The 22,249-nt window shown below is 36.3% G+C and overlaps 1 protein-coding gene across 1 annotated transcript; it reads left to right on the forward strand.

The window, feature by feature from the left end:
- Positions 1-795: 795 nt before the first annotated feature.
- Positions 796-21,051, forward strand: FAM3B (FAM3 metabolism regulating signaling molecule B). Its single transcript, XM_026713675.2, has 8 exons — positions 796-1,130; positions 9,553-9,690; positions 12,405-12,528; positions 12,901-12,959; positions 16,031-16,081; positions 17,742-17,829; positions 18,625-18,757; positions 19,587-21,051. The coding sequence occupies exons 1-8, from the start codon at positions 1,103-1,105 to the stop codon at positions 19,677-19,679; spliced, it is 714 nt and encodes a 237-aa protein (XP_026569460.1). The 5' UTR covers positions 796-1,102; the 3' UTR covers positions 19,680-21,051.
- The last annotated feature ends 1,198 nt before the right edge of the window (positions 21,052-22,249 follow it).

Consider the following 22,249-nt stretch of genomic DNA (forward strand, 5'->3'; position numbering starts at 1 on the left):
GGTAGTTATCAACTTGCCCATCTGTATTTAACAAAGATGCTCTATTATATAAACAAATATTCCTGATGTGGAAATCCACTGATCTAATAACCATATTGACCCAACGATTTTGTGTTTGTGTGAGTGCATGTGCACATGTGCATGTGTAAACAGTCAACAGGTTACCCCAGAGTTAAAACTAACCTTCAAATCCCTCTGTTAGTCTTCTGTCATTGTATTTAACAAGTAGAAAATCTACAGCTTCTAGTCTCTTATAAACTTGTCTAATCCATTGTCTTTAATCAGAGCAGTTAATTTTGCCATCTTTGCTAATTCAATCAATTTTAAAATAGAAATGGCAGGCATAATTTCATGTCCTAAAAATGGACTTAGTCTCAAAGTAAGATACAAATAGCATCAATACAATATAAAGGATATAATAAATTAGCTGAGTTTTATAAAACCATTAACCATCCTGTCTTATATTTGTGCTATACTCTGGATTTAAAATTATTTGTTGAGAGAAGAAAAATACATAGTCCAATTCCTTCAAAGAAAATGTGCAGTAGTAGAGAAGTCAGAGAAATCATTAGTTAACTTCGTATGAGTTTATACATAGCAAGTTTTTTTTAATTAACAGGATGAAAAAAAAATGCTTCTGAACATTTACCAAGAAGCAAGCCACAAGCCAGCATTTATACTTGCATTGTAATCTGAAGACCACAAGGCTTATCATACCAGCTGGCACTTCTTTCCAAATGATTAAAGTGTAACGATTTCCCTTTATTTGCTAAGTTTATTTTAGAACTTGTTCTCCAGGTAGAACAGCTTGGTTGATGGGAAAGGTTAAAAGTCCCCAGCAACATTATGCAACATTCAGGCAGTTCATTTTTCCATCAATCAGCCTTCTTTCTTCACCACTTTGGAGGACGGCCCTCCGTTTGCTTACCTTCAGTTGTAACAGGGTGTGATTAGGAAGTGGCCAGGTGCAGCAGTAATATGTTCCCAGCTTTTCCCCTCCAGCTAAGAGAGAAAAAAGCAATATTCTGCAGTAGGCTGAAATTGCTACCAAGATTTGCAGCTGGCCAAAGAGAGTTTTGAAGAGCCCTATGAGTTTACAAAAATGATGCTGATGCGAACCAACTGCAAGAGTGAGTATTCTTTACAAACCTTTTTTGCCCTATATCAAAACTTGTCTTTTTCTCCTTTTCTTGTTGCTCCAAGCAGCATTCCTAAGAGAGCTGACTTTTTTTGCTGTTTGTTTGGGGATTTTTTTTTATATAACAGAGCTTTACTTGGCCTTTCCCTCCATGTTTACTAATATATCAAATATATTAGATTAATATAAAGTAAAATGGCTCCCATGTGCTGGAGTAGGCACCAAACTTTTGTTTCTCAATTCATAGCAGCTACAGCTCAGCCAAGAACTTAGGGGCAGTCTGATCATTTCTCTAGTTCAGAAAGGATAACCTATCTCTGAATGCATTAAGTCTTATATGCATGACAGAGAAACAGTTCTAATATATCCTGTGATGTATTTTGTTTATAATTATAGAACATTCCTCCTTCAAACAGATTATCTGATTTTTATCATGGCAAATTTTGTAAGAAAGGAAAGGGATTGTTCCCTACCTCAAAATAGTATTTTTCAGTACTATAGAAATCAGTTCCTACCTACTATGTTTCTTATGTCTAACAAAATATAGTACTTTTACTTCATATGCTTGATTTAATAACACCGAACACAGTCCAGAAAACATAATAGTGCCTTATTTTACATCCGGAAATGTATTCAGATATCTGGTTGCTTAATAACTCCTGCTGTCAACATCTACTATTCCTCCACAGCAGAACAAAATATTTTAAGCCAATGAATCCTGTTTGGATGGATCTTGGATGAGTACAGTGCAGAGTAAATTGAAAATAATTGCAGTCCCTTCGTAGAGATGGGTGTAATATACAATCACATTTGAGGGTGCTGAGTATATACTCTGTGGTTTGAGCATATTAGCTGTGAGTGGTAGGATCTGTAGTTCAAGGAAGGTGCTTTGTCATGAAAGCTGTTGTAAAATGTTGAATGCTAAATTAATGGCTTAATAGAATATGTTTTAACAAAAGAGATTAAAAGGAGAGTGAGTCAGAAAGGAAAGGTAGGGCTTGTAATATTATATACAATTTATCCAAAGTCTGTTACACAAAATGCAATATAATATTCTCCTGCAATATAACTTATCAAGGTTGTTGTTTCCAGGAACTAAGGGTGGTAGGAGGTGGAGACTAGGTACTTGTAGCTGCCACAAGCAGCCAATAGGAACTAGAAAGAACTCACTTCCTAACTATATCATAGTTATGGAAGCATCAGAAATCAGGCATAAAACAAAACTTTTGTCAGGAGATGATGGAGAATACCATTTTAACATTAGGCAAATGCAAATGAACTGTCTGCTAGGGATGAGGCAAATGCTATGACACAGCGCTGTATTTAAAGAATGACTGCTAATCGTGTTCAAGGGATAGTTGTGGGGAAATGTGTAGGGAATAATGTTTGTACACTCAAAAGAATAGAAGATAGAATGCCAGAGACATAGGAGAAAACAGCTCTGAAGTCTCAAGCTGCTATGTAGCCCCTTCAGGTTTTTTCACCTGCCACACTCTTAATAAGTTGAAATATACTCATCTAAGAGAAAGATATTGATATGTACATGCACCCAATATATGATCTACCCACACTTGGTGCTATTATTTCCATATCCATAGGTGCGAGGGAATGAAGATAGAGTTGGAGTCTATGTTTGGAAAAAGCAGCTGCAGCCAGAAAGCCTTCCACTTTCCTAAGGCTCAGTATCATAGCTCATGCTTTTTGCCAAAGGACCCAGAAACTTAAGAAATGGGCTCATTCATTCGTACATTCATTCACAATTACATGCAAGCAGTCATGGCAGCATTCTAGCTGCCTGATAAATTGAACTATAACCTGGCATTTCCAGGAATGTGCTGATGTCAAGAGGTAGCCTCACCCCAGTCTACAAAAGAAAAAGCTAAGATTGTGGATGGGTTTATAGAAGATAAGAAAATGGCAATCAGAAAATGGAGGCAATTTGTTAAGACTGAAAGCTAATATAGGCAACATGACTATCAGTCAACTGCCTAGACCTTAAGCTTTTAGAATGCTCAGAAACAACACTGCTTAATTGCAGAGTTTGGAAATGAACAAACAAACAAAAAAGAGCAACCACACTGAGGCAACATTTCATCCCGGTCAGTACAAGAACTTTTGGAGGAAGGTAGAAGTTGTATGGAGGACGGAATCAAGACCAATAGTCTGTTTATGGGAAAGATATATGCCACAATAAAGCTTTGTGTACAGATTTGCTATACCATTAAATCTCAAATCCTTGGAAACAAAGAAACCTTACAATGAGCATCAAGCTTCATCAAACCAAAGATCTGAGATGGTAATTCATGTATGTATGTATGTATGTATGTATGTGTATATGTATATGTGTATATGTATATGTATATATGTGTATATATATGTGTATATATATATGTTTTCTTAAGTTTTTGAGGTCTTTCTTCAGTCTCTATGGCTTAGAAGAATAAGTACCCGCCTGGATGAACAGAAAAATGCAGTCAAAAAGCTGGAACACACTTCCTCACTAGTCCAACACATGAAAGCAACAGGTCATAGCATCGACTTCAATGGCACCAAAACCCTAGCCACTATAGAAAACCCCAGCCACAAAATTATCAGAGAAGCCATAGAGATTGAAAAAAGACCTGAAAGCATGAATAGAAGAGATGATTCCACCAGATTGTCAAATTATCTGGAAGCCTGCACTCTCAAACAAAAAAATCTCCACACCACAAGCCAGGCAAACACCTGGGCACAAACAGATCCCACCTGATACCTCCAGCTCAAACACACCCCAACCAGACACCCAGATGAAATCTAGCTTCCTAATAAATGATAGCCGTCCATTTACTCAGAGCCAAGTTGCATTAAAAGCCTCCAATACAGGAACACAATGTTGCCAGCCAATCAAGACAAAAAAAGCCACAAAACAGACAGGAGATATTAGAAACACCAATCAAGCAGAACACAGCAAAGTCCAAGACCAATAAACACAGACCAAGACTCCCAACCAATCAGGATTAAGAAAAAAACATTCTGGCACAGCAGTAGGCTAGCCCCAAATTTAAAACTGAAACGGCTGTGAAAGTCTGACTCACAGACGAAGACAATACAGAAGCCTGATGATGGCAGATGAGATTCTGCTGAAACGTTGCTACAACTTTAAAAGCACAACTATAATGATGTGGGAAAATACCCAAACAAAGCTGAATACCATATATATATATATATATATATATATATATATATATATATATATATATATATATATATATATATATATATATATATATATATATATATGTCTTCGGCTTTGCGCTTCTCAGAGTAAAGACACAAGCCTGAAGATGATGAATGAGACTTCATCAAAACGTCGCCTAGATACTTCCAATTTTACGTGGGAGAAAACCCAAATAACCAAAGATCCATTTATGTGTGTGTGTGTGTGTGTGTGTGTGTGTGTGTATATATATATATATGTGTGTGTGTGTGTGTGTGTCTCTATATATATATAGACACACACACACAAACACACACACACACACATATATTTATATTTGTTTTCTGAGGTTCTTGCGGGTATTTATATGTGGATCTTTGGTTATTTGGGTTTTCTCCCACGTAAAATTGGAAGTATCTAGGCAACGTTTAGATGAAGTCTCATTCATCATCTTCCGGCTTGTGTCTTTGGCTCTGTGCTTCTCAGAATATATATATTCTCTCTATATATATATTCCCTAGAATCATCCAAGGGTAGAATAGTATGGGTCGGGGTCGCCAACCTTTTAGACCTCACGGACCACCAAACTCATAATTTTAAAACCCACGGACCACTAGTTCTCAGGAAGAGGGGGTGGTGGTATTCTGTGATCAGTAGGAAAATGGGGTGAGAGATTTTTCTGCAGCCTTTTGGGGGGATTTTCCCAGGGCCTCTGTCTGCAGACAGAAACACTGGGAAAATCCCAAAAAAAGTCTGCAGGAAAATTCCCCACCCTGTTTTCTTACTGATCAATCGTTCTTTATTTGGGATCGCAGGATACTGTTTCCAGCTCAGTTTTCAGAGAGGGGGAGAGAGAGGAAAGCAGCAGAAGCAGCAGAAGTATTTCTTTCTCTCCGGGTGGAATTTGGGGGAGAGAAAGACTTTTGCTGCTTTCCTTGCATGTAGCCAAAAGTAGAAGAAGAAAGAAGTGGAAAGAATCAGCCCTGTGGCCAGGCAAGTTCCCCCGCCCCCACCCTTTCCCCCTTCCCCTCACTACCTTGTGATATTCCCAATGCAAGTGATGCAAGCCTTGTGTTCCTGCAGGCCATATGGGTGGTGCAACCTTGCTCCCACGCAGCCTTGATTAATTGCTTTGGGGGATGCTCTGGGGTGACATTTCCCTGCAGACCACCAAAATTTTCTCATGGACCACCAGTGGGCCAGGGCCCACCAGTTGACAACCACTGGTATAGGTCACAGATGTCAAGCTTGTGATATCGCATTGTTGTCACATGACGTATCATGACTTTTATGCTCTTTGCTAAACCGGGGATGGGTGTACCCAGTGTGTGGCACATTCAGCCTACAGGCTGTGGGTTTGACACCTGTGGTATAGATTTATTCTGGCAAGATTTTATATATATGGTCTGAGCAAATAAAGAACTGAACTTTGGCTGGATTGTTTTATGTCAATCTTGGACTGTGCCTGAAAATAGCTTGCTGTTTCACTAACAGCTTTGTGTGTGTGTTGATTTTTCAGGCGTTGATTTTGATAGCATCATAAAGCCTGATAATTTATTTTTTCTGATTTTTCAGAATAAACAACAAAGACCTTGCTGATTCACACATTTATTATACTATAAGCTTTGTTGATCCCCAGTTCTTCCAAGAGTGATACCATTTTAAAAACTTTTAAACAACCACCCGATTGATTTTAGTCCTTTAGATCCAATAACCAAAAATCCAAAAATCACCAAGTAATCCAAATAATCCAAAGCTGTTTCTTCTTGTTTCTTTTTTCCACTTTGTCTTCCTGGGGTTCTATTATCTTGTTACAAAGTTTCAGTTGGAATGTATCTTTTAGGAATCTTGTTAAAGTTTCATTGTTAATTCCTTTTACTTCCAGGTGGTCTCCTCCATTTTTCCAGAGCCCACCCTTTTGTTTTTTCCTTTTCTCTCCTTTCCTTCTTTTAAAGGTTTTTTGAAAATCCAGAAGTCTTTATTATCCCTTTGACATTTTATTTTCAGCCTGTTAATGTCAAAGTGGATTTTTGTCAGTTTCTTACTTAAATCACTTAGTTGTCAATATGGGGAAGGAAAGAAAAAAACAAAAACAAATCCTTTCCCTTCCCTCTCTCATTCACCACTTCAAAATCTTCTTTGGGAGCAATGTTATTCTTTATAGTTCAAATTCCAGGGTACCTTATGTTGTTGCTTTTTCTGTTCGACCCAGTCAGCCAAAACTTTCTTTTCTTATCTTCCTCCTGCACATTCTTTTCCGGTCGAGTTCTTCTTTGAAGTGGCCATTTCTGATCACCGCTGCAACCACCTTCAGGAAAGGGAGTAGTGGCCAGCTGGGGAGGAGAGATGCAGCTCTCCTTGACCCTGCTGGTGGTCTCCCCCCTCTTCACCACCTCTATGGGGTGGCTTAGCCCCAAAACCAGACGGCTCGAGGTGCTCCAGCGGCAAGCACAGTTCAAAACCACGCACCATTGCGGATCTCAGTCTGTCACCGAAGAAGCTCAAACCGGAAGTCCCAAAAAAACAGAAAGGAGATGCTCAGGAAGGAAGAGGGTTTTTTGGCTTTGTATTTCAATTTTTAGAAATGGAGATCCTGAACTATGAGAAACAACAAGAAATGCCCCTAGAACAACAAGGGGGGGGGGGGGACAAAGAAGCCATCTTCAATGACCAAGTAATTCTATGTGGGGAAAGAAAAGGAAAGGGAGGAAAGAGAGTGGAAAATTTAAGATCTGAAAAAACAACCCAAAAAAGAGAATAGTTTGAAAAGTAATTACAACATTAGGAAGAAACAGAAGAGAGGATTACAGAAGAGAGAATTAGAATTAGAGAGACAAGGGGTCAAAAAGGGGAGGGAGAAGAAGAGGGGGAAGAGGGAAAGGAAAAGAAGTTATAAAGGACAGAAACAGGACATAGAGAAACAGGGAAAACATACAAGGATTAAAGGTATAAACCTATTTAGAAGACATAGAGATAATGGGTGAAAATTTAATTGAAAGAGGGATTCTTCAAGGGTACATAAGATAGTATTGTTATATTAGAAATAGAAATTAACTTAGAAAATATGAAACAAGTGTGATTAAAATGTTAAAAATACTCATTGTAATATAATGGAATGTTTGTTAATAAATTAAAGACAATAAGAGAATGAAATTAGGAAAGGATGGGAACATTTTAATTATTATAAAAATGTAAGTGAAGAATATGAAAGAAATATGGAAAAATTATGGAAATGTTATAAGTGTTCCTAAGGAAGTATGATACCCCATTGAAAAGAAATGTTAAAGATGTTAAAGATTATAAGTAACGTTAATGATAGAGCTGAATTGGAATAGAATAAGTATTCTATTTATTATTGTTATATATATATATATATATATATATATATATATATATATATATATATATATATATATATATACATACATACATACATACATACATACATACATACTTTCTCTTTAAGAACCTAGTGTGTATTTTAAGAATGTACCAAGCAGAATTCGACTGGAAGTTAGTTATGTGTTATATTGAATGTTATCATTGTAAAGGCATAAATTGAAGTTTAAGAGTTGAATGGACAAAAATTAAAAGATACAAAGGTGTTATACTCCAATCAGTAACTACAGGGGAAAATATTGTTTAATGAGAAAAGAAAATATGAAATTGAAACAGGACAGACAACAGTATAAACATAATGATTAGAAAGATATTGAAACATAGAAAAAGAGATATATAATTGAATTTAGAAAGGAATGAGATAATTAAAAGCAAGGTTGAGAAAACTAAGGGAAGGGAAAAATTATTGAGAAAATGTAAAAATAGTAATAAGATATGGAATAGAACACAAAGATGAATATGAAATTGACTTTTTGTCTGTATGGAGAAGTGATAACCCGGAACCATGCTATTCTCAAAAAAAGATATTTTATTTATATTATGTTTTGTGAAAACCCAAATAAAATTTTTACAAAAAAAAAAAGCCTTGTTGATCCCTACATTATTCCTTGTTGTGATTGGTCTCAAAAATATAAATAATTTACTGCTTTTTACACCTAGCTGACCTTAAAATTTTTGATTATTGTCACAGCCCTGTTTAATTTTAAGTCTGTTTTAACTGAGATGATACCAGCTCTACTTGCTCAATTCCAGACTTTATATTTCAGCTGCTTGGAAACATTGGTTTTAAAAGGCCTTATTAACAATGGGCATTTTCTTTTTTTATTAACTAAAACTAGCATTCTAAGTATTTTATACAGGAGCAAGAGTGCAACCCTATATACAAAAGGATATTTTGCTGAAGTTTTTGGACTTGGTCTAGATTCATATATTCACTGAAGAAAAAATTAATAAAATCAATACCTGTCATGCCCTTGTTGGAGCCTGATTCTGAACAGGAAAATTGAGCAGCTGATAGGGAGTGGAAATGTGGCTCCAGTGGCTGTGGAGGAAATGGGGGAAAGGCACAGTCCGGCTGGGGATTCAGAGGAAGACCCAGGGCCATCCCCTCTTCATCCTAGGGCATGCAGGGAGGGACGGAGAATGGAGCAACGTGGCTTGTGAGAGAGAAGAAGGCCCTGATCCCTTTCATTGGTTGCAGCTGGGAGAACAGCATATAAATGGGGTGTTTGCACACAGCTTCTTGCTAGAAGCAAAGCGTGCATTATCTTGGTCAAGCCTTATCTGGGTTTTGGCATCCTCCCAACTGTGGGTGCTGCATTATCCTTTGAAAGTCTGCAATTTATCATCCTGGCCTGCTGTGTTGATCACATCCTCAGTGTGGTTTGTGTTGGTTTTTTTTTAAATTTCTAATTATCTTTACTTTGGATTCGGACTGCATTTCTGCCTTTCGTAGACTGTTTTTTGAAGAGTTTGTTATCCAGCCGAGGATAATTGGACATTGGGGCCAAGTTGGAGGCATTAAAGGGAATTTATTCTACTTTCGTGACTTTGTTATTTTTCTGTCATGCCCTGGGTCATCACAATACGTTTCTAATTGGGTTGCTCAGAGGCTAGATACAGCTATATTTAATTAAGCTGCATCAATTAAACATCATGTTAATTTAAGCTATTTTATGCATTCTCTGCTTATGAATTAGCATACCAATAATAATTCTACTGAGAATATATCATTCAATATATTCATGCATCAATTCATTGCCATTTTTTCTTCTTGCCTTATTTAATTATTTTAACCTGTTTTGTTATATTTTTTCAGATTTTATAAAATTTGGAGGTTTTATCTTTGCATCTGTCTGCGCTTGGTATTTGGGGACAGTATTGGCATATCTCGTACCTCAAGATCCATTAGTATCCACATTTAACCAGTTGCTTCCAGAAAAGCCAAAAATTTCCAGTAAGTGATCACATTTCCAATATATATGTTTAATATGCACTCAGTTTTCATTTTTGTATTTGCCAAAAAATGACTGTGTCCTTTTATGCTATCCCAGATTTAGATGACGAGACTATGGATTAATGTAGGTTCATTGTCTCCTTTGGTTTCTGAAATCTTTGAGCATTGTCTGCCCACATATGCAATTCATGTTTAGTTAAAGCAAGCAGATGTATTGACATAGCCCTACCCACCTTCACTACATTTCATTAGCTGCATCTTTTCAAGGACAAGACGTAGCAGGAAATGGAAGATGAAGGCAGGAAGTACATATTTACAGATGTTGCAGCTTAATAGCACTATATCATTTATATTCTTGCTAGTTTTTGATTTGTCAGGTAGTGCTTTGTTTTGCTAAAGAGACACTTATACTTCTTAGTAAACTCAGCTTGCAATGCAAATATTGACCCAACTCCAAAGAGTGAAAAATTAAGACAGCTGAAACAGTGCAGTTAAAGCTCCAATTTTGTACTGTAGCCATCTGGATTTTTGCAGTTGGGTTACAGCATGAATGTTTAGGAAAAGAAGAGTAAATCGCGGTTAGGAGGAATACATTGTTTTCCTGGGAAGATAAAAAGATAAACTAAGGAAATAAACACAATTGTATCCAAAAAGTTAAATTGAAAAATTATTTTTAAAAATGCCAATAGACAAATACAAACATTAACTGTTGAAAAAGATACAGATCAGAAAAAGAAAAAGATCAGTTGAAAATGTTCAAGAAAACCTAAAATAAAATAAAAACTTGTGGCACACCATCAGATAGCAATGTTAGATATTCAAAATTAACACTGTGAATAATAAGACAAAACTTCCTAGAATGCATATGAGTCAATATAAAAAAAAAAAAAAGAATGACATTGCCATAGGTGTATACTACAGGCCACCCAACCAAGCAGAAAAAATAGATATACTTTTTGCCAACCAACTAACAAATGTATGTAGGAAACACACTACAATAGTAATGGGGGACTTCAATTACCCTGACATCAATTGAAAGACTAATTCCACACCAAGTGAGAAATTGAATAGGTTCCTGACCAACCTCGCTGACAACTTTGTTGTCTAAAAGGTAGAGGAGGGAACTAGAGGGACAGCCATACTGGACTTAATTCTTAAAAACAAAGAAGAAGTGATAGAGAGAGTTGGAACTGCAGGAATCTTGGGTGAGAGTGATCATGTCGTACTAGAATTCAACAAAATGCAAACACAAGTAATAGAACATAATACCAGAATCCTAGATTTTAAAAGAGCTGATTTTAACAAACTCAGAGAAAACTTGGGAAAGATTCCTTGGATGAAACCCTAAAGATGAAAACAACCCAAGAAGCTTGGGAAATTCTGAAAAATATGATCATAAAAGTCCAATCCAGCACAATACCAATGAGAAAGAAAAACAAGAAATACAAGAAGAAACCAGTATGGCTGTACAAAGATCTCTCTAATAAACTAACTGACAGAGAAAAAGGACAAGTACAAAAAAACTGAAAGAAGGACACATAACTAAGGCAGAATATCAGCAGATAGCCACAACCTGCGAAGACGAAGTCAGGAAAGCAAAGGCTCAAAATGCACAAAGAGTTGCAACAAAAATCAAAGATAATAAACAAATTTCTTCCAACATATAAATATCTAGAAAAAACATCAAGGAAGCAGTCAGTCCACTAAAAAGAGAAAACAGCAAGGAAGTAATAGGCAACAGAGAGAAAGCAGACTCATTTTTTGCACCGGTCTTCAGGCAAAAAGAAACTATAGCCCAACCTATCAAAAACATAATTTTAAAAGGCAGACTAGAAATAAAAGTTAAAATAAGCAAAAAAAATGATAAGAGAACACCTGCCTGATCTTGATGAATACAAATCACCAGGCAATGTTAGTAATAATGTTATTTTATTATGTAAAAATCACTACTATCTTTTGCTGCCATCTCTCCAGGGGGTCTGACCAAGCCCCTATCTTCTCTTTAAAAATGTATTTCTTTTTATTCATTTCCCCCTTTTTTGGTCTCTTAATCTATATTGTTCCTGATTTGCTTCATAAGTCTTTCTTGTCTTCTCTTTCCTTGCTTCTTCTTGTTGCTTTATCTGGTCTGTTTTTTCTTCTGATCGTTCTGTTATTTCCTCTGTTTCCTTTGTTGTCCCTTGCCTGGTTGAACATAATGTATCCAAAATATGATACATTATGTACTGGATACGAATTTTTATCCTGTTAAAAATTGTGTTGTTTTCCAAATTTTCTAGCACTGTTTGGTTTAAACCTACTGCTTGCTATATTTCTGTAAATATATTTCTATCATTTCCTACAGCCTTCCAACAGTGATGGTCCAATTTCATCTTCTGTTACCAGAGGTTCCTTAATATATGACATCTCTACTTTATTTATGTTTTTAATTTTTTTAAAAAAGTCTATTTCTTCTTTATGTTTAGAATCAATCTGATTTTTTTTACTGTTCAATCATTGGTATACTAAGTTTTAGTTGTTATATTACACCAATAGCCTTTTAAACATAATTATAGTGTCAAGATCTTGACCATTGCAGCTTTTCTAAAAGATCTACAATAATGAAAATAAAATGAACAGATATTGCTCAAACAAATTAATTTCCTGTTTATAGCTATTAAGATTCAGTTGCAAATGTGTAGCCTCAAAGATTACTTCTCTGTTCTCTATTATAGTGCCAGCCCCCAAAAGACAGAAATGTGACCACTGGTCTCCATGTTTGCCTGGGACTTATGCTTACCGCATGCTCAGTGGAGGTGGGAAGGAGAGATTTCCCAAAATCTGTTTTGAAGATAAATTGTAAGTAGTTAAGGCCATGTTGACATTCCAAATAACTAAGATAATTTGACATTCAATAGTTATTCTCACTATAAATTCTGGAAGATAAAACCCCAGCTCTCTAGAATGGAGGAGATCGGAGGTAGAGTTTTATGATTCCTATAACTCACCAATGATGATTAAACCATAGCTTTAAACCATAGCTTTAAACATTCACCTAGCCAAGCCTTTTAAGGCAAAGCCTTTCTTTAAATTCATGTGTTCTGAAGCTTCCATCATGCTATTAAAATAATTATCTAAAATATGAAGTCACACAACAATTAACTTGCTATAATTGATACTATAGGAAAAGGCCTATCCTATATTGATACTGCCTATTTATTTCAATTTCAGAATCATAAGTGAACAAGAAGGAAATGCTGGAAGAGGAATAAATATTGCTATTGTAGACTGTAAGTAAAAACCTATAACCTAGGAACTATAACTAATTTCATGCAAGCTTTCATTAGCATATGTTTTCTTCACTTTCCAAACATCTGACTTTCTAAGAAGATGTGAGATGTACAAAGGAATTTCAGAAGAGAAATATATTTCATTGACAGATACCATTAAATAAGCATCTATATCTTTCTTTTTTAAAAAGCTAGGGCTTCTTGGGGAGGTATGTTGATTTGATGACAGTTCTGCAAAAGCAGAGCCAAAGATTACAGCAAAAACCAAGAAACCAGTTCCTTGGCACTTTTCTGGATAGAGGATGGGAGATCATTCATATGTGATCTTGGACAGTTGTTCCCTGAGAGGAGACTGTAGGTCAGTGATGGCTAACTTTTTCATCGCCGTGTGCCGAAAGTGCGTGCATGCACGCCTGCACCCATAATGCAATGTGTGCACCCCCTGCCTTCTGCGCATGCGCACATGACCCTTGCACATGCCACACACCTCTGCGCATTCATCTCCTGCGCATGCCCCGCCCCCTGCACATGCGTGGCAGATACCCCACAATCAGCTGGCTGTCGGGAGGCACACGCATGTGCAGTGAATCTGTTCCAGGAGATGGCTTGCATGTTAGCAGCAATGGCTCTGCATGTCTCTTCTGGCATGCATGCCATAGGTTCACCATCACGGCTGTAGAATAAGAGTTTTCTGTGGATTTGAGTGATTTGGGAGGCAACAGGATCAGCAATGTTGTTCACAACTGTGGCAGAAACTTTAAAAAGACACTAAATTTGCAAATTTCACTTTGTAATCTCTTTCAAAAATTGCTCATTAATTACTTCTAAGGTATTAGAGGCTTTTTGGAATGATAAGTTTGAAAACACTGAGAGCCTTTAATCATGAATGAAAGAAAGCTTCAATTATAAGCATAAGAATTTAAAGAATCTGAAATAAACAGAAAAAAATAAATAAAAAAATAAGTTTTGATCTTGGAAAATTATAAATGAACTAAGGGTCCATGTAAACTTGGAATATTGAAACTTTTTTGACATTGGACTTAATTTAAAGTACAACAGCTTTTTGTGAGAAATAGATTATGTTATGGTTTTTACAAGTCACAGCATATATAAATAGTTTCATGGTTTTAAAACCAGGATCCAAGAGGGAACTAAAGATTTTAGTAGAAGAAAGATATACAAATCCATAAATTAATGCAAAACATTGTAACAATAAAAATATTGATGGAGACTTTTGAAGAATGAAATGAGAAAATAGTAGCCATGATAGTAACAATGTCAGTAATAATGTCTGCTTCTATGGATAGACTTTGTCCAAAAGATGTTATTGAAGAAATATCCTTTGTAGAATAATCTTTTTCTGATAAGATAGAGATTGTATTAAAAGATGATTCACAACTGACAGGCCAAGACAATTATTTAGAAAAAGATAGTTTATTAGATCTATAAAAATACCGGCTGAGGTTTAAAATTTTAAAAGAAAATACAAAAGACACACTAAGAGAATGACCTGCACACTTTTTCTACTGGATTTACAAAAAGGGCTTGTTAAGGCTTGGAAGAACATTTTGCAATGGGACAAATAAGAAATGGAGGAGAAATCAAATCCTAAATATTAGAATGAACAAAATATTAGGCCTGTTAGAAGTAAAAGGAAGAATAATAATTGTTTTATTTGACCAAGATTCAAATAAGATACTGTGGTAGAATGTAGTCTGATTCCCAGGAGGAAGGGGCTGCATTCCAGAAGGCAAAAAAAAAAAAAAAGCAAAGATAGCTTCATCAGGAGAAAGCGAGTTAAGAGGACTCCTCCTTAGCTGGTGGACATGTGATAAAGCGAAGAAGTTTTGGAGTAAGATTCATATTATAATACAGAAAATTCTTCTAACGAAAATAAAACTGAAACCAGAAACTTTTCTTTTGGGTTTAATGGAAAAAGACTTGGAGAAAAAAAAAAACGGAACTTTGATCTTATGCATGTTGACAGAAACAAGACTATTATAGGCACAAAAATGGAAGGATACTTTGATTCCCACTATGGATGGATGGCTACAGAAGTTGATGAAGTTGGCAGAAATGGCTTAAATTGATTGTTTTGGTTAAAGGAAAGAATATAAGTACCTTTGTTTCCACCTGAAGATAGCTTCTGAAGTTTGTGCTTGAGGTGAAAAAAAGTGAAATTTTGATTTTGGGTTTTACCGGTTAGATTCATATGTTTCTATAGAAATGGCTAGTTTATATTATTATGGAAAAACAAAAAGTTGTGGTTTGATAATGCTTTTTTTTACTGTAGCAGAAGGAGTCAAAGTCAACATTTCTTCTTTTCTTTTCCTCAGCTTCTCCTCACATTTCTCTCCCCCTTTCCCCCCACTATATCTTCCTATTTACTTTTGTATTTTATCTTATAACCTAATAAAAATGTTAAATTAAAAGAAGGCTCCTTTCTAGCAATTCTCTATGTATATCTACAGTAATGCAAATAGTTGTTTTAGTTTGGCACAATTTCTGTCTATAGGTGAGGAGCAAGAAAGGAAACTGTTCAGAAGTAATTCTATGTGTTTTTCTTGGTTGTTGAGTCCTGACAGATATGTGCTCTATAATACTGGGATCCATATAAAAATAAGGGAGACCAGGGACAGGGAACACATGACAAAATATATATCATAGTGCAAACTCTACCCCTTATATACTTGTTGTGACATTATGACATAAGTACAAAAAGTTGAATAGATCATTGTAACACCATGAAGCACATTTTGTCATTTTACATGCTTAAAGGTTTGTTCATCAAAGGACTTATATTTTATAAATAACAACAGTACCAAGTGTATTCTGGTCAGACTGTATATATCAGTGGATTTTTTTCATTGTTAAAGCCAAGGGGAGATGAGCAAAATCTATACTTTGCAAACACAGGAATTTAACATCTTATTAAGGCTGCCTACCAGCTCTTATAAAGAAACTAAATATGTAGTTTGCAGCGTTTTGGACGTAACACTAAAATAGTTTTCTATTCTATGTATTTCTCACCAGTTTTCAATATATATATATGTGTGTGTTGTTTCTTTTAGATAAGACTGGAAAAGTTGCTGCTACAAATTATTTTGACATGTGGGAAGGAGGTAAGAAGCTTAGCTTATGTTTAGCACCAGTTTATGAGAAGGTATCTCTGTGATGAAGTATATCTGAATGATACATGTAACATGTATTACATCTGCCACCATGCACTTTTGGTCATCATCATGGATATTTGATTTGGAGTGTTTCCTGACCATATAACTAACCTGCCTCACTTATGGGACATCATTTCATCATCATCATTTACTTGTTAACTGTTATAGGAAAGAGATTAGTAGATTGCCGCCCAGCGTTGGGAAAACTACCAGTTGCTTATCTGGCCTCATTACTGAGGCACAGTAGAACAGATGATTGAGGTGAGCAAATTTTCCTGGCATTCTTTTCCTAGGTGTACTTTCAGTGCTATTGTCATCTCCATTAAAGAGCTCTGAGGAGGAAAAGAGAAGGGTACTCACCATTCATTTCTGCATATTTGAATAGGAGCCCATATCAGTCTCAAAATGTTGAAAGAGAGAGAAGTGAGGAACAGGAAGAACAGAATATTGCAATGATTTTGAGCAGACTATTTAAACTATTCTAAATTTTCTGTAGTTGTTTGGATGTTTAACTAAAATTCTATTTTAGAAAGAATTTCCTCTGTTACTCCTTTGCCTTCAGTGGAAAAGAATTTGATGAAATGTTCCTATTTTTTCATGGAATGGAATCTCTCTAACAATGTTAATGTTATTTTAAATTGCCTACAGTTTTACATTTTGGTGGCCAAGGGTGTCCACGTGTGTGTGTGTGTGTGTGTGAAAAAGATAAAATAAGTCAAGGGATATGACGCCATGGTCAAAACTCTGTCCTCGTATGTGCAAACATGATAAAAAGAGCAAGGATTCAATTCTGCCCATCATCTTCAATTTTTATTCCCTGAAGGCACCCATTTTGGGTTAACTGAATATTTCAGAGTGAGGCTGGAACAGTATGACACATGGACATGGCTGAGGGTCTGAGAAACATCAGATTTACGTGGGTTTTAAAACTGTAAGATGCCTATTTTATGGCTTACAGTACAATACAAAGTTGATGTATTTGTCAGCTCACAATAGGGGGTTTTCAAGGTAAAAGTGATCATCTGAGGTAGCTCCTATTCAATGTTCTTGCTTAGCCTTTTAAAATAATATCAATATTCTTAATGTTATTGCATTTTAATATTGATATTTTATTGTTTTATGTATATTGCCCAGAATCACATTCTCTGTGATGGGTGACCATATAAAAATGATTTCTAAATAAATGATAAATTAATGTAAGCATTTTGGGAGAGGAAAGGGAGAAGCAATGACAAAAAAATGGATTGTGATGTCCCATCACAAATTTGTGAGTCATGGAATTAGGTCCAACATTGGGATATAAATAGGAAATGCTAGGGGTTACATTAAGCCATAATTATACACCTTTTGTCTTCTTTTGTTATTGTTTGTATTGAAAATATATGAAATCAAGGCCTCTCACCCATCCCTGATTTAGAGAGTCTCCAAATTATCTGGAAAAGGAATAAGAGAGTATGGAAGAGAAAGGAGAGATTGCTCTCCCACCTGTGGAAATTGAAATGTGGTGTCTTGGATCTCACTTCTCAGAAAGAAATACAATTGAGGCTTTGATAGGAAAATGTTTCATTTATAATATATTTCTCTAAGGGATTTTTTCCCCCACCAACAGAATTCTCTAGACCAATGATTGATTTTATTAACAAAGCTCCACAGAAATCTCTAATCTTTATGGTGACCCATGATGAAGGAAGTACAAAGTAAGTAAACAGAATTAGACTTCTATTCCGTCTTACAAATTTACAAATAGACAAAAATTATCAATTTATGATCAGTTTTACTCTCCAGTTTTGCCAAATATGCATTGCAATGGATTTTCTGTCATAATTAGAAGCTTGTTTCTATGACACAATTAGGTAATCTTTTAAACACTGCCTTTTCCTCCAAAGCCATTGCTTCAAATGGATATCTAAGACTTCCCATTTTTGAATAGTACTGACATTACATGGTAAATTCCACAGAGATATTTGCTAATACATATACTCCATCTCCATTCACTACAAGGTTACTAACTGCAGAATTTTAATTGGGCAATGTTATTAATGTTATTTTATTATGTAAAATGTTAATATTCCAAATCATTTCTTGCATATTTTTGTTTTATCCTTTATAAATTTGCTTATCTGCACAAGTTTGAAGGAGAGAGTAAAAAGAGTGAAGTACTTGAGTTTCATGACTTCTTATTTCTTGAATCTGAAAGTCTCTGGTAGATCTGATCCTGGATTATAAATTCTAATATTTGATCAGGGTTTTCAAGCTGGGTTTCCTCCATACTTGTTGATACCATGACACTAACAATTCTCAACTATAATGACCACATCCAGAGGGAGCCAGTTTTGAGAAAGCTATCCTACAACTTCTTTCTGGCCCTAGATAATCAGAAAGTGGCTCTGTCTTATGTATAAGAAGGAATATACAATAGGTCATAATAGGTCATGATTTTCCTTTTGAATCACAAAAGGACTACATTCAAGTTATTCTCTTATTTCTTCCAGGTTAAAAGAGGACAGTAAAAAAGTAATAGCAGAATTGGGAAGTAAGGAAATATGGAATTTGAAGTTTAGGTCAGGCTGGGTGTTTTTAGCTGCCAAAGGTTTTAAACTACCAGAACATATACAAAAGGAAAAGGTAAGAATTATTTAAACTAATAACCCCCAAATAAGAGTACAATCCTGTGGTTTTTGCATGTGATAGATGTTCCATACTAGCAGGCTTGTAGGCCTGCATTCCTATTGGTCCAGAAAAGCCGGGCCGTGATTGGACAAAACTAAGCATTCTGATTGGTTCTTATTCGGCTGCCGCGATTGGGTAAAACCAAGCGCAGCAAGCTCAAAAGCATGTCATAGGCTGCCTAGCCGCAGCCAGCTCTATAAAAGGAGCTGCCTCGGCTGGGAGTCTTGTCTCAGTATCTGGTTTCCTAATAAAGAGCTGTTGTCACTATTTCGAGTCTCGTCTCTCCTTGGGACCCACCGCCCAGACTTAACAATAGATGAGCCAGTAACATGAAAAGATGATTTTTAATGAAACTGTGCCTGTTTGCTTAACTGCCATTGAGTTTTATTTAGATCAGGCTGTAAAACAGAATGATAAACTCCCAGCAGCTCTGAGGGCCAGATTATTCCATCCAACACTTAGGCCCTGCTTACAAGTATTCTCTTTTTGCCTCCATGGCTGGGATTAACAATGATATTCTTTAGAAGAGCAGGATTTGTTTTGTTTTGAACAAATCACTAACTGAAAAATCTGTGTGGAAAAACCTGTCCTATGCTAAGACTCTGTCTCCCCAAACAGTTAAATTAGGTATTTGGTTCAATATATTTGTCAGAAAGATATATTTTGTGGTGTGATTTAAAGCCCTTCTGCATCCTTTGTTTTGCAAGTAACAGAAATATTTCCTTTCTTACTGTATTACAAAGCCATACATTGATTTACAATTTGTATATATCTTTTTAAACAGATAATTCATTCTGACAATCGTAAGAATCGATACAATGGATGGCCCGCTGAAATCCAGATTGAAGGCTGTATTCCGAGAAACCTAACGAGCTGAATTCTAACGTTTGCAAAATGGCACACTGCATATATATTTATATGGAACTATTTTCTCCAAAAAGCTGGCTGTCTAAAGCTGTGGACCAAAACAATTCTAGATAAAATCAATTTGAAACACTGGATTCAATTGCAGAATTTATTTTTATCATGAATAGTAAATCATTAGAGACATGTCTCCTTCCCCCACACCTGCTCCATCTTCTCCTTTCAGGATGCTGGGTTGCAACACTTATCATTTCCAGCCACCACAAAGCCAAATAGAGCTGGAATTTTGAAAATTAATAGTCATCTGACCCACATCAGGCTTGGAAAAGGTGAAAAAGAAAAGTATTTTCCTATTGATGTTTTATGTTGTCCCTTAGAAAAGCAATGTATTGAAAGCAGAGGTGCCCTACAAATGTGCATTTGTAAAATTGCTCTCTCTGTGTGTGTATATATGTCAGAAAGCTCACCAGAGCTAAAAGGGGCTCATCCATGCACCCAGTTTAAGTGCCTTGTGAGATGGCACAAAAGTATGCCCATGTAATTTGCCCTGTCCCAATTACCAGATCTCTACTTTACCATGAAAAAGACAAGGGGATGGTACTTTCTTGACAACTTTCCTATAGTGCAAAAAAAAAATTCTTGGTGGATTTCCCAATGGCGGGGAAAATATTCACCAACTGCTCTCCCAGCATAAGCAGATCTGGGGAGGGAGGGCATTTTTAACAGATCATTAGACCTCTGGTTTAGCCATCTGTCAAAATCTGGTCTGCAGGGTAGGTGGAGGCTTTGGGGGGGGGGGGCTTTCCTGATTTACCCCCAAATCATTACTAGTTTCATTGATGAGGTCATGAAGCATTCCATCCCATCCAACAAACTACCTTTCTCTCTCTTGGTTTGTGCTAAAACTCTTTGCTCTTTTGGTTTTCTTCCTGGAAAAGGAAAAAAAAACTGTGTCTTTTGCTCTTTCTCTCACTGTTTGGATTCCGCTGTTTCTTTCATATTCTTTCACTCTGGTACTCTGTCAGAAGCAACACAGGCATCTGTCAAAGGAGCTCAAAGGGAGGCAAATAATAAATAATAAAAGCAGGGTTGTGCCATTGCATGCAAGCTCTGCCCTTTTGATGTGCACTGTGAGATTGCATGCACATATAGAATATGTAGAGTTTATTTTGCAATAGTGCAACGCTGCTTTTGTCATTTGATGGAAAAACTCTGTGAATGCCCTCTGGGTCTCATTTACCACTTGCTCTATTGCTTTGCCTCACTCTCTTGCTCATTTGCTCTTTTGCTTGTTCTCTTTCTCACTATCTCTGTTACTCTATCTAAAAATAGCTGATAGCTGGCCTGCTGATAAATAGTGACAGGTAGACTCTTCCCCCCCATTTCTCTTAGCTTGATTTCCCTTTTGCTCCTTGACCCTAATGCAGTAAAAATGGTAGCCCTGGTCACTTTGAAAAATATTGGACTTGCATTATTCCAAATTCATGTAAATATTTTTAAAGGAATAATTTAACAACTTTTGCCAAGGGAATCCCTACTTACTCTTGAAAATTTCAGAGGCAGTTGCCAGGGCAGAAAAGTATGGATTTGTATACTGCAGCAGTAAGCAGCCGGGAGGAGCTGGACAGATTCCAGCTATGACTATGTCAACATCATGGTTGCTGCCAAAGCGCACTAAGCCATGGTAGCAAGGATTGTGTAGGGAGAAGATGGGAAACATCACTCATATCAGATGAATATGCAGTGAGGACACCTCAGTGATGAGGTAGGAAGGAGACAAGGCCAAATCATATGGTATAATAAGCAATAAATAACCTTAAGACATGTGGATGTGTCCCCAATTTAGCAATCAACAATCAAATCAACAATGAAGCTAGTTTAAAATTCAACTGAAAAAAAATCATTTTGCTTTAGTGTCCTATTCTCACGCCTAGTTACAGGGCTGTCTGAACAGCATTATGGGCCCCAGGCAAAGCAGTGTATGGGGGTCCTACGATGACAAGTCACAGGAATAAAAATGTAATTAGCCAATAAAATTAAACATATATTTGCATGTTAGTATTAATTAAAATGCAGTGAAATGTAATAAATATGTTGCTGAATTTATATTATACAAGGTGCATTGAAGGGTTAACATACAGATTAGTATGGGGGCCCTATGCTCGTGGGGCCCATGGGCATGTGCCCATCAGGTCCATGTGTTAAGACAGTCCTGCCTAGTTAGAAGAACCTTTCATAACCTCACAGTATGCTACAATATTTAATACATGCATTGCTTTAAGTATGTTAAAGAGTGGTGCAGTGGCCTGGAGGTGGAGCTATTGCCTCACAATCAGGAGGCTGTGAGTTTGATCCTAGCTAGAGGCAGAAATTTCTCTCTCTCTTGGCACAATGAGAATATATCTACTGCGAACTCTGCATTGGTGACAGGAAGGGCATCCGGCCAATAAACAGTTGCATTCAGTTGCCCCAATTCCACCCCAATACAAGGGATTATGGGCTCATTAAAAGACCAAATAAAATTGCTTTAAATATGGTAAGAACAATAAACTGTTCATGTTTTAACTCTATGTTGTCATACAC

The sequence above is a fragment of the Pseudonaja textilis genome, chromosome 7 (genome assembly GCF_049901715.1).
Source record: "Pseudonaja textilis isolate UNSWEBS1 chromosome 7, rPseTex1.2, whole genome shotgun sequence".
Lineage (NCBI taxonomy): Eukaryota > Metazoa > Chordata > Lepidosauria > Squamata > Elapidae > Pseudonaja > Pseudonaja textilis.